Below are 12,834 nucleotides of genomic sequence, written 5' to 3'. Positions count from 1 at the left end.
GCCTCAGAAGTAAAAGTAGACCTCCACAAGTCTGGTTCATCCTTGGGAGCAGTTTCCAAACACCTGAAGGTACCATGTTCATCTGTACAAACAATAGTACGCAAGTAAACACCACGGGGACCACGCAGCCGTCATACCGCTCAGGAAGGAGACACGTTCTGTCTCCTAGAGATGAACGTACTTTGGTGTGAAAAGTGCAAATCAATCCCAGAACAACAGCAAAGGACCTTGTGAAGATGCTGGAGGAAACAGGTCCAAAAGTATCTATATCCACAGTAAAACGAGTCCTATATTGACATAACCTGAAAGGCCTCTCAGCAAGGAAAAAGCCACTGCTCCAAAACTGCCATAAAAAAATCCAGATTACGGTTTGCAACTGCACATGGGGGCAAAGATTGTACCTTTTGGAGAAATGTCCTCTGGTCTAATGAAACAAAAATAGAACTGTTTGGCCATAATGACCATTGTTATGTTTAGAAGAAAAAGGGGGAGGCTTGCAAGCCAAAGAACACCATCCCAACCGTGAAGCACGGGGGTGGCAGCATCATGTTGTGGGGGTGCTTTGCTGCAGGAGGGACTGGTGCACTTCACAAAATAGGTGTTATCATGAGGAAGGAAAATTACGTGGATATATTTAAGCAACATCTGAAGACATCAGTCAGGAAATTAAAGCTTGGTCGCAAATGAGTCTTCCAGATGGACAATGACCCCAAGCATACTTCCAAAGTTGTGGCAAAATGGCTTAAGGACAACAAAGTCAAGGCATTAGAGTGGCCATCACAAAGCCCTGACCTCAATCCTATAGAAAATTTGTCTGCAGAACGGAAAAAGCGTGTGCGAGCAAGGAGGCCTACAAACCTGACTCAGTTACACCAGCTGTCAGGAGGAATGGACCAAAATTCACCCAATTTATTGTGGAAGGCTACTCGAAACGTTTGACCCAAGTTAAACAATTTAAAGGCAACGCTACCAAATACTAATTGAGTGTATGTAAACTTCTGACCCACTGGAAATGTGATGAAAGAAAAGCTGAAATAAATCACTCTACTATTATTTTGACATTTCACCTTCTTAAAATAAAGTGGTGATCCTAACTGACCTAAAACAGGGAATTTATACTAGGATTAAATGTCAGGAATTGTGAAAAACCGAGTTTAAATGTATTTGTTTAAGGTGTACGTAAACTTCCCACTTCAACTGTACCTGTTTTTCTTCCATTATAGAAGTGGGGATGAAGGAAAGCAGAAGGGGAGGAAGCTACTTTCAACTCCTGAGATGTACCCAAAGATGGTCTTCACTAGTTTAAATACCAATATCCCTACCTGGCCTTCAAGAAGAGAACACTGCGATAAAGAATAAAATAGTTAGTAGCATACATGAAAGTAAAGACAAGACACACTTCAATTTTTTTAAACATTTATTTTCCAGTCTTGGTCAAACGAGTTGCACTTGAAAAGATGAATTTCCAAACACAATTTAAAAAGGGGGAATAATATTTGGACGTGATCTCTAGAACTAAATCAAGTGGATGTCAGTTATGCCGTTATATATAAATAATGGAAATTGATCCAAGTCTACAATTCATCCATTTATTCACACAGCACACATAATGAATCATAAAAGAGTCCCACACTGAAAGCATACTAGTTGGCCCAAGGAACAGACAGTACGTTTGGGAACTCTCAGAACTTCTACTTCAGAAACATGTACTTTGCAAACTAACTAGAAACACATGACTTGCAAACCAATAACAAAAGCCCAGTCAACAACTTCATAATTTTAAGAGAAATATGAAGAAAACATGGAAATGATGTGATAGTCTGAATAAAGAAAACACACAGAAGTAAATGAGATTGTTTGAAAAGGCACTGTTGATAGCTGCAATGGTAGATCATGGTGCTGCACAGCGGACCTATAAATTAAAAGGTATGCACTCACTATTGTGGATAAGAGCATCTGCTAAATTACTGTAAGTATCTGCTAAATGTAAGTATCAGAACTGTGGGTAGATGGATACAGCCATGGACAAAAAGCTGCATGTTCAACTCACGTCAGGGACAACTGTAGCATTTTCATCTAACCCTAACCTTTACCTTCTCCTAACCTGCTGCGTAAAGTCATTTCTGTTCATAGCTGTACTCCATATAGTCTCAACCTTTGAATCTTCATACCAAGATGGGAAACTGAGGCCCATTGCCTCTTGGGTATTGTCAGGTGAACCTCAATGATATGTCACATAACAAGGAAGTGTCATCTATACAACAATCATTGAAAAATAAAATCCCCACACTTTCCATGATTCTCTTATTCATATTTACAGTGGTCCTCCTCAAATATAATATTTCTATATGTACATTCTGTAGTAGGAAAGCCTGTGTTTATAAAATCATTGAGGTGGTAAAGCAGCATTGCCATTTTAAAAGAGTTATCCTCCTGGGCCAGCATTCATTAAGCATCTCAGATTAAGACTGCTGATCTAGGCTCACTTTTGCCTTTTAAATCATAATGAGTAAGAGACGGGACCTGATCCTAGGTCAGTACTCCTACTCTGGAGATGACAATCCCTTACACCAGGTTGCATGTTAGGAGATGTATGTCTTGATCTTTTGTGTGATGGCTGCACAGCAGATGGGACACTTGTCGAGGGCCTCGGAACACTCCTTGCAGACGACCAGGTGCCCACAGGGGATGAAGACGATGCAGATGTCTCTGTCCATACACACTTTGCACTGTTTCTCCCTCTGCAGCTTCCGTAGCTTCTCAAAGGGATCCTCATCTGAAATAGGGGAGAAACATCAGTAGGTAACCAAGCACAATAAAGTAGGTAGAATACTGACCAACAGTTTGATTGTTACTTCTATAGCCAAGCATCACGTAGGCCTAGTGTCAATAGCATTGTGATGCTATTGTGATTGAGTGGAATATGCAGATAGGTAAACTAGATCAAATTGCAAAACCCTGTGGCTCTAATCAGGAATTTTTTGACATATCCTGTAAACCTCATTACCAGTTTTGATAGAACAATGCCCTGATAGAATGATACTAACAAGTAGACGTTGATCGATTATTCTTTTTCAATGCCGATACCGATTAAATCGGACGATTTATATATGTAATAATGACAATTACAACAATATTGAATGAACAATGAAGACTTATTTTAACTTAATATAATACATTATAAAAATCTATTTAGTCTCAAGTAAATAATGAAATATGTTCAATTTGGTTTAAATAATGCAAAAACAAAGTGTTGGAGAAGAAAGTAAAAGTGCAATATGTGCCATGTAAGAAAGCTAATGTTTAAATTCCTTGCTCAGAACATGAGAACATATGAAAGCTGGTGGTTCCTTTTAACATGAGTCTTCAATATTCCCAAGTAAGAAGTTTTAGGTTGTAGTTATATGACTATTTCTCTCTATACCATTTGTATTTCATATACCTTTGATTATTGGATGTTCTAATAGGTACTTTAGTATTGCCAGCCTAATCTCGGGAGTTGATAGGCTTGAAGTCATAAACAGCGCAATTCTTGAAGCATTGCAAAGAGCTGCTGGCAAACGTAGGAAAGTGCTGTTTGAATGAATGCTTACAAGCCTGCTGCTGCCTCCCACCCCTCAGTCGGACTGCTCTATCAAATCAGACTTAATTATAATATAATAACCCACAGAAATACGAGCCTTAGGTCATTAATAGTCAAATCCGGAACCTATCATTTCAAAATAAAATGTTTCTTTCAGTGAAATACGGAGCCGTTCTGTATTTTGTCTAACGGGTAACATCCATAAGTCTAAATATTGCTGTTACATTGTACAACCTTCAATGTTATGTCATAATTATGTAAAATTCTGGCAAATTAGTTCGCAACGATCTAGGTGGCCCAAACTGTTGCATATACCCTGACTGCGTGCAATGAACGCAAGAGAAGTGACACAATTTCCCTAGTTAAAATAAATTCATGTTAGCAGGCAATATTAACTAAATATGCAGGTTTAAAAATATATACACTTATGTATTGATTTTAAGAAAGGCGTTGATGTTTATGGTTAGGTACACATTGGTGAAATGACAGTGCTTTTTTTCGCGAATGCGCTTGTTAAATCACCGGTTTGGCGAAGTAGGCTGTGATTCAATGCTAAATTAACAGGCACCACATCGATTATATGAAACGCAGGACAAGCTAGATAAACTAGTAATATAAATCAACCATGTGTAGTTAACGAGTGATTATGTTAAGATGGATTGTTTTTATAAGATAAGTTTAATGCTAGCTAGCAATTTACCTTGGCTCCTTGCTGCACTCGCATAACAGGTAGTCAGCCTGCCATGCAGTCTCCTCGTGGAGTGCAATGTAATCAGCGTCCAAAATGGCCAATTACCGATTGTTATGAAGACTTGAAATCTGCCCTAATTAAAATCGGCAATTCCAGTTAAATCTGTCGACCTCTACTAACAAGCATTGCTAACTGTGACACATACCATGGTTCTCTGCGGTCTCTGCGTCGCTGTCAGGGCCTCTGTTAAAGCAGTCCTGCAGCAGAGTCTCCAGGGTGGAGTAGCCTGTCCCAGCCCTGCGTATCCTCTCCAGTATGGTCCTCTCTACCAGGGCAGGCTCCAGACCCATCTCTACCGCCCTCTGGGCCATGGCTGACCTCAGCACCTCTGCACAGAGAGATGAAGGACATTGAGCCCGTTCTAGTCTGTGTGGGAAATAGCACCCTACACGTAGAGGGCCTTCGGAAAGTATTCAGACTTTTGGTACATTAGGTTACAGCCTTATTCTAAAATGGATTCAATTGTCCCCTCCCTCAATCTACACACAAAACCACATAATGTCAAAGCAAAAAAGGGTTTAGAACTGTTTGCTAATTTATATTTTTTTAAATAAATTAAAAAAAATATATCAATTGACGGTCTCAAGTCAAAAGTTTGGACACCTACTCATTCAAGGGTTTCTTTATTTGTACTATTTCTACATTGTAGAATAATAGTGAAGACGTCAAAACTATGAAATAACACATGGAATTATGTAACCAAAAAGTGTTAAATCAAAATTTTATATTTGAGATTCTTCAAAATAGCCATCCTTTGCCTCGATGACAGCTTTGCACACTCTTGGCATTCTCTCAACCAGCATCACCTGGAATGCTTTTCCAACAGTCTTGACGGAGTTCCCACATATGCTGAGCACTCGTTGGCTGCTTTTCCTTGACTCTGCGGTCCAACTCATCCCAATTGGGTTGAGGTCAGGTTATTGTAGAGGCCAGGTCATCTTATGCAGCATTCCATCACACTCCTTCTTGGTCAAATAGCCCTTACACAGCCTGGAGGTGTTTTGGGTCATTGTCCTGTTGAAAAACAAATGATAGTCCAAACCAGATGGGGTGGTGTATCGCTGTATTGCATCTACTCTGAGTCTTAAAGACATGGAAGTTCGAACCAAAAATCTCACATTTTCCACCGGTCTTATCCCCATTGCTCGTGTTTCTGTGCCAAAGCAAGTCTCTTCTTCTTATTGGTGTCCTTTAGTAGTGGTTTCTTTGCAGCAATTTGACCATGAAGGCCTGATTCACACAGTCTCTTCTGACCAGTTGATGTTGAGATGTGACTATTACTTGAACTCTGAAGCATTGCAAATATTTGCACTGCAATTTCTGAGGCTGGTAACTCTAATAACGTATCCTCTGGAGCAGAGGTAACTCTGGGTCTTCCACTCCTTTGGCGGTCCTCCTGAGAGCCAGTTTCATCATAGGGCTTGATGGTTTTTGCGACTGCCTTGTCTGACCATGTCTTAAAGTATTCATGGACTGTTGTGTCTTTGCCTATTTGAGCCGTTCTTGCCATAATATGGATTTGGTCTTTTACCAAATAGGGCTATCTTGTGTATACCACCCCTACATTGTCACAACACAACTGATTGGCTCAAACATATTAAGGATAGAAATTCTACAAATTAACAAGGAACACCTCTTAATTGAAATGCAGTCCAGGTGACTACCTCATGAAGCTGGTTGAGAGAATACCAAGAGTGTGCAAAGCTGTTAAGGCAAAGGGTGGCTACTTTGAAAAAGATCAAATAATATATTTTGATTTGTTTAACACTTTTTTGGTTACTACATGAGTCCATGTGTTATTTCATAGTTTAAGTATTCACTATTATTCTACAATGTAGAAAACAGTAAAAATAAAGAAACTCTGGTGTGTGCAAAATTGACTGGTACTGTATATATTCAGACCATTTACTCAGTAGTTTGTTGAAGCAGATGTTCGATCAGGTTCAAGTCCAGGCTTTGGCTGGGCCACTCAAGGACATTCAGAGACTTGTCCCGAAGCCACTCCCGCCTTGTCTTGGCTGTGTGCTTAGGGTTATTGTCCTGTTGGAAGGTGAACCTTCGCACCAGACTGAGGTCCCGAGTGCTCTGGAGCAGGTTTTCATCAAGGATGTCTATGTATTTTTCTCCACTCATCTTTGCCTCAATCCTGACTAGTCTTCCTGCCACTGAAAAACATCCCCACAGCAAGATGCTGCCACCACCATGCTTCAACACAGGGATGGTGCCAGGTTTCCTCCAGATGTGACGCTTGGCATTCAGGCCAAAGAGTTCAAATTTGGTTTCATCAGACCAGAGAACCTTGTTTCTCATGGGTTGAGAGGCTTTAGGTGGCTTTTGTCAAACTCCAAGTGGGCTGTCATGTGCCTTTTACTGAGGAGTGGCTTCCGTCTGGTCACTACCATAAAGGCCTGATTGGTGGTGTGCTGCAGAGATGGTTGTTCTTCTGGAAGGTTCTCCCATCTCCACAGAGAAACTAGAGGTCTGTCCGAGTGACCATCGGGTTCTTGGTCAGCCGCCCTGACCAACCCCCCCAATCGCTCAGTTTGGCCAGCTGGCCAGCTCGAGGAAGAGTCTTGGTGGTTCCAAACTTCTTCCATTTAAGAATGATGTGTTCTAGGGGAATTTTTGGGGGGACTCTTCCCCAGATCTGTGCGTCAACAGAATCCTGTCTCGGAGCTCTACGGACAATTCCTTCAACCGCATGGCTTGGTTTTTGCTCTGACATGCACTGTCAACTGTGGGATCTTATATAGACAAATCATGTCCATCAATTGAATTTACCACAGGTGGACTCCAATCAAGGTTGTAGAAACATCTCAAGGATGATCAATGGTAACAGGATGTACCTGAGCTCAAATTCGAGTCTCAAAGCAAAGGGTCTGAATACTCATGTAAATTAGGTATCTTTATGTTTTAATACATTTGCAAAAATTTGTCATTATGGGGTAGTGTGCAGATCACTGAGGATTTTTTATTTATTTAATCCATTTTTAAATAAGGCTGTAATGTAACAAAATGTGGAAAAAGTCAAGGGGTCTGCATATTTTCCGAATGCACAGTATGTACACCCCCCCTTTTTGTCTCGTTCCAAAACGAATAAATAAAAAGTGAAAGGGGTACAACTTCATTTTTAAAAAATCATTTTTTTGTAAAAAAAAAAAAAATGTATACCTGTTCCGTGACTTGAACATCCATTCAGGTGACTTGAAGCCTGGAAAAATCAATAGAAAGAAGGAATTTGACAAGGATGGGTACAGTTTAATATGTTTGACCACAGGTTTAGGGGTTAGAGGTCAGGGTTAGGAGGATGAAGTCTTTGAGACTTACAGCATTGTTCCTGCCAGGACCTTGTAACTGAACACTGCTGACGAACTCCTGTCCTTTCTCTGTCAGCAGAAAATTACACCTGGATTAAAACATGACACTCAAAGTTAGTGACGTGCATATGGATGTTCTTTTTCTACTGAGTGTGAGTGACATGTTTGTTTTTACCCCGGATAGTGTTTGGCATGCTCCTCCCAGGGATTCTCGTCCGGCTGCCAGCCCTTCAGACCTCCACCACAGCAGAAACACACCACACGGTCTGGAGCTCCTGCACCCACACAGAAACACACACACTTAGGTTAAGATCAACCCAGACACACACACACACACACACACACACTGGTTAAGATCAACCCAGACACATACACACTGGTTAGGATATATGTCCCCGGTCCCCTCTATGTCCCCTCCTCTCAGGCCCTTTTACCATTGAGTAGCAGGTAACTGTAATAATACAATTTGAATTGTATTTGTTAAGTTACTTTTCTCACAGCCAAAGCTCTAGTCTACCCCACTCCCAGGTCTCACCTGTGTTGTAGAAGCCTGCTCTGGCCAGCCTCTCGTGGTCAATAGGGTGCTGGATTCCTGCAAAGCTGCCTAGCCTCTCCTCAAAGCTCTGCATGGGGACCCGAGGACCCGGGCGTGGCCTGGTCTCCCCTACCTCCTCCTCTCTCCCCGCCTGAGAGGGGAGGTTCCCCACATCATGCCCCAGTATGAAGAAGCAGTAGGGGAAGTGTTTGGAGTGCTCCCCCCACGCTGTGTCCCCAGGCTCCCAGCCCCCCAGCATCCCTCCACAGCAGAAGCACTGCACCCGGTCACTCTCCCCCAGATAGAAGAGCCCTGCCTGGGCCAGCTCTCTAGGCCGGACCGGGGATGTGGAGGGCCACGGGCCTAAGGTGTTGAACCGGGAGTCTTCGCTGACCATGTGCGGGACCATGGGGTAGGTGGACTCATCCACCACCTCTCCCGTTCTCAGGCGGAACTCCATGTCCTCAGCGTCTTCGTTGTAGTGGGGTTCGTTGGTCAGCATGGCACCTTGAAGAGAGTTGACCCTGGAACGATGGGTGCAGCTCAGGAACTTACAGTTAGGGGAGACCTGAAACATTACAACAGTAGTATCATCATTTGTTAGAAACAGGAAATAAAATTGTTTTGCACATGTGTCATCACCCTTCTCATGCTCACCTCCGCGTGCCTCTCCGCAGGTGTGTCCCCTCCACACCAGTTCTCTACAGTTTTGTGGCAGCTGAAGCAGCGCACCTTGTCAGCCTGTCCTGTGAAGTAAAACCCAGCACGGGCCAGCCTCTCCGCTGACACCTGCTGGGCCAGGGGGGAACCCCGGAACGAGTCCAGCCGCATGTCCATCATGGACCAGTCTACTGCGTGGTCCGACTCCAGATCACTGTCTCTCCCGGGGCCTGACATCACGACACAGGGACAGGGCTGCCTGAGATGGATGGACTGGGGGGGAACAAACAACAAAGTCATTTCCACCATGACACCATGTAAATGCATAAGTTTGACAATAGAGAGAGCCTTGCATTTCCTAAAGAGGCACTAGATGGCAATATGCACATTGCTATGGATATTGGGATGCTGTGCCTTTAAGACAGGAAAGTGTGTGTGGTCACATGGAGACTGTTGGCTGTTACATGTGAGGGGTGGGGAGGCAGGAACAGGCTCTTTAAGATATGCTCTCACACTACCGGGCCGCCCTGCTAACCGCAGGAATACAGAGAAAAACACAACGACCCACACAGCCGAATGTAATCAACACTTATTATCTTAAGTGAGCACTGGGCTCAGTTTTCCTTTCTTTCCTATTATCTGCTCTTTAAAACAAAGCTCAGCATTTCGTAGGAAAGGAGTTACGTAATGCCTACTTTGCGATGTGAATCAATCAGCCCTCTCCGAGTAGTGTGTTGCAACACGATCAGTACCCAGCCTTATCAATGTTACGGTACTAACACAGCACAAATCCCCAACAGGGAGGGTGAGGAACCGGTCACTTAGAACAATCAGCTATTCCACCTCCGGCTGTATTCACCAATCAAATATTATCCAATCCCATCACTATTCCTTCCGTCAACATTAATGCAATCAATTACATACAGTACCTCGTTGCCATGCCTTGTGTTAGGCTAGATAAATTGGCTATAGCAGCAACAGACAGGCACCCAGGCTACCAACCATAGAATTACCATTTATATGGAATATAATTACGCTACTGTCTATGCTAGCAAACAACCAACCAATAGTGGTTGTTTGTTGTAATATTTTGTATACCTGCCATCCCCATTGCAGCAAGCGAGGCTTGCTTCAGAATGAAAAATGCACGTAGACTGGAAGTTGTCATGGTTTCATAGGCAGCACTCTCACACTATAATGAAACTGTCCCTTGGCAGACTGCTGTGAAGAGACATGTAGATGACTAAATGGATGGGATGATGATGTCCAAGGAAAGTTTGCTGTATCCACTCGTCCCCATGCTCTCTCTGACGGCTCCAAAAGGCATCATGTGGATGCCGTCATCATCAACAGGGCCCTGAGTAATGGATGCCGTCATCATCAACAGGGCCCTGAGTAATGGATGCAGTCATCATCAACAGGGCCCTGAGTAATGGATGCAGTCATCATCAACAGGGCCCTGAGTAATGGATGCCGTCATCATCAACAGGGCCCTGAGTAATGGATGCCGTCATCATCAACAGGGCCCTGAGTAATGGATGCCATCATCATCATCATCATCAACAGGGCCCTGAGTAATGGATGCCATCATCATCATCATCATCAACAGGGCCCTGAGTAATGGATGCAGCCATCATCATCAACAGGGCCCTGAGTAATGGATGCAGTCATCATCAACAGGGCCCTGAGTATAACATATTCTTGACTCTGAACTGGCTGTGTGTCCATGATTGTATAACTCAGCCATGTTTTACACTGCAGCACTTGTCTTTGTGGCCGAGGCCCATCTGTTACTGACCAGAGCTGGGCCTTAATCCAAATGCACAGAAAGGACATGTGGATGTATAGATTGCACCACTTGGTCGAATGACAGCAATAGGCTGATCATACATGTATGCAAAGTGTATGTCAAGGGTTCTGGGAGACCTTTCCGGCACAGTAGCGCCGTGTCCGCGGTTCAAACTCCACTCTGACTAAATGTTCCCACTCAATGCAACAGTCATACGGACACGTGGGGGTGGGTGAGGTCTATTGGACGGCCACGTACATTCTGGAAAGTTCACAAGCTCTTGTTTGTGTCTATAGCAAGACAAAAGTCCCAAACATAAACATGGGTTAACGTGAATCGCAATGTGCTGCCGATTGACCTGTTTGAGAGTTGGCACAGTTGAGTACTCTGCTGGGCATGGATACGCACTCTCGGGGATTACATTCTTCCAATGTTAAGTACGACATAGTTAAATAAAACACAAGCAACGTTTCGCGTAATAACGAAAACTAACAAAGCAAACATTATTTGTCTATAGTGCACTGATCAGTCGACATTGAGCTGGTTCGCCATAGACAGTAACGTAGTACAACAGACGAGCCGTCAACCATAACAGTTGAAAATACATCGCAAAAACATAACCTATACGCATACCTTGGAAAAGCTTGGATGTCAACTTGTGTCTGTGAGGTCTTGGATGATGCCTGTCTCCTTTCCAAATAAGACAGATCACCAGTATTTTTGACCAGACTATTTGACCCTGGTTTCGGGAAGTAAGTTCAGCGTTGGTGTTGTTCTGCGCACCACTACAGGCGCAGCCCACCTGACCACCATACCGGAAATGTAAAGTTTATGACGTAGAAAAAAGGCAAGGTATAGTATGTGTGTGGCAAGGTTCTATGTATTCCATGGAGGCTTCCTGTTTATATGAGTTGTTATGTTTGGTGTATGGCATTAATAAGAACGGAATACTTAGTGCTTAACACTGCTCTGTGTTGGGGGAAATTAATGAATCTTCATCGGGCTTGGACGATATATCTTTATTTTGATATATTTATCCATGCAGTGCATCTACCAAAGTAACAAGCACAGCCAAACTGCATCCTATATATCTCATTATACTCTAATTGTACTTGTCTACCAAATACTGTAATACTCATTTGAGGATTGGACTTTTGTAGGTAGTGTAGCAGGAGGACAGTTACTTCTCATTCTCAACCCTCTGGGTATAATTCATTTGGTGTTGCCATCGTTGCCTGGAAATCAAGGCTAGGGTATAGTCCACTTTAAGTTCCTTCTTTCTCAGGTTTATATAGAGAAAGTGGCATGTTGGATTGTTAATTAGGTTGCTTGTTGGTTGATGTCAGACGGCTAATACACTTTAGTTGCATGCTCAACCAAAGTTGAAGGATCAAATGAAATGAGACGTTTGAATACACTTCAATATAAATTACACTCTAGTGTGTACCACTAAAACGTGATGGCGCCAATAGGGTTTTAGTATTCATACTCTTTTCCATTCCTATATCGTTCAGTAATGTATCCTTTTTCACTGGCTCAGCCATGTTTTACACAGCGATGCCTCACTTTTTTCAATCCAATCTTATCAATTCCTATTCAAATTAATCAAAGGTAAAGTAATATTGTAATGTGGATTAATATAATATACATACATGTCCTAATATTTTCTAGTAATTCAATATTTTGTATGGCTTTGTTTTTGCTAGAATTCTTTGAATTGGGAGATTATCATTATACTTGTATGTCGTTGGCAGAGTGATGTAACTAAGTCTATACACAACTTTGTAAAGAATTAACACTTCAAAAGACTGCCCAACCTTTTGATGAATGTAGCCTTGCATGAACATTTTCTATAAAGTTGATTTCTATCAATATGTCATTTGTGTTAAAATATCTATTTTATAATTACTCCCAAGTATATGAGGAAAACCTTTGAATTACCACGTTGGCATATGATTGTATACTGGACACTTTCCAAATGTTCTTTAACATAAATAAAAAATGAACTGAAAAATAATATAAAAGTATGTGTGACAAGGCCAAGATGGCGGCTTGACCTTGTGCTTTTTATTTATTTTTTACCGAGTTCCGCACCAAACTTCAGAAAGATTGTGGAAACAAAACTAGTTTACAGTCATTGCTATTTTTATTTGTTCAATATATAATTTTTTTTCCTGTGACTGGAATAATAATTTGTAT

General features: G+C 42.2%; 1 protein-coding gene across 2 annotated transcripts; it reads right to left on the bottom strand.

Annotated features, from left to right (window-relative positions):
- Positions 1–1,575: 1,575 nt before the first annotated feature.
- On the bottom strand, positions 1,576–11,439 carry LOC112255900 (E3 ubiquitin-protein ligase XIAP). Of its 2 annotated transcripts, XM_024428736.2 has the most exons (8): positions 11,269–11,436; positions 8,844–9,119; positions 8,187–8,754; positions 7,827–7,926; positions 7,662–7,740; positions 7,506–7,545; positions 4,480–4,662; positions 1,576–2,776 (listed from the first exon to the last, which is right to left on the bottom strand). In XM_024428736.2, exons 2-8 carry the CDS (start codon positions 9,081–9,083, stop codon positions 2,583–2,585), a joined length of 1,404 nt encoding a protein of 467 aa, XP_024284504.1. In that variant the 5' UTR covers positions 9,084–9,119; positions 11,269–11,436; the 3' UTR covers positions 1,576–2,582. The 2 variants fall into 2 exon arrangements, with proteins under 2 accessions (XP_024284504.1, XP_024284505.1); XM_024428737.2 differs by lacking the exon at positions 1,576–2,776 and having other exon boundaries at positions 4,490–4,662; positions 7,662–7,720; positions 11,269–11,439.
- Positions 11,440–12,834: the final 1,395 nt, after the last annotated feature.

The sequence above is a fragment of the Oncorhynchus tshawytscha genome, linkage group LG08 (genome assembly GCF_018296145.1).
Source record: "Oncorhynchus tshawytscha isolate Ot180627B linkage group LG08, Otsh_v2.0, whole genome shotgun sequence".
In the NCBI taxonomy this organism is placed as follows: domain Eukaryota; kingdom Metazoa; phylum Chordata; class Actinopteri; order Salmoniformes; family Salmonidae; genus Oncorhynchus; species Oncorhynchus tshawytscha.
This window is presented reverse-complemented; position numbering and strand designations above follow the sequence as displayed.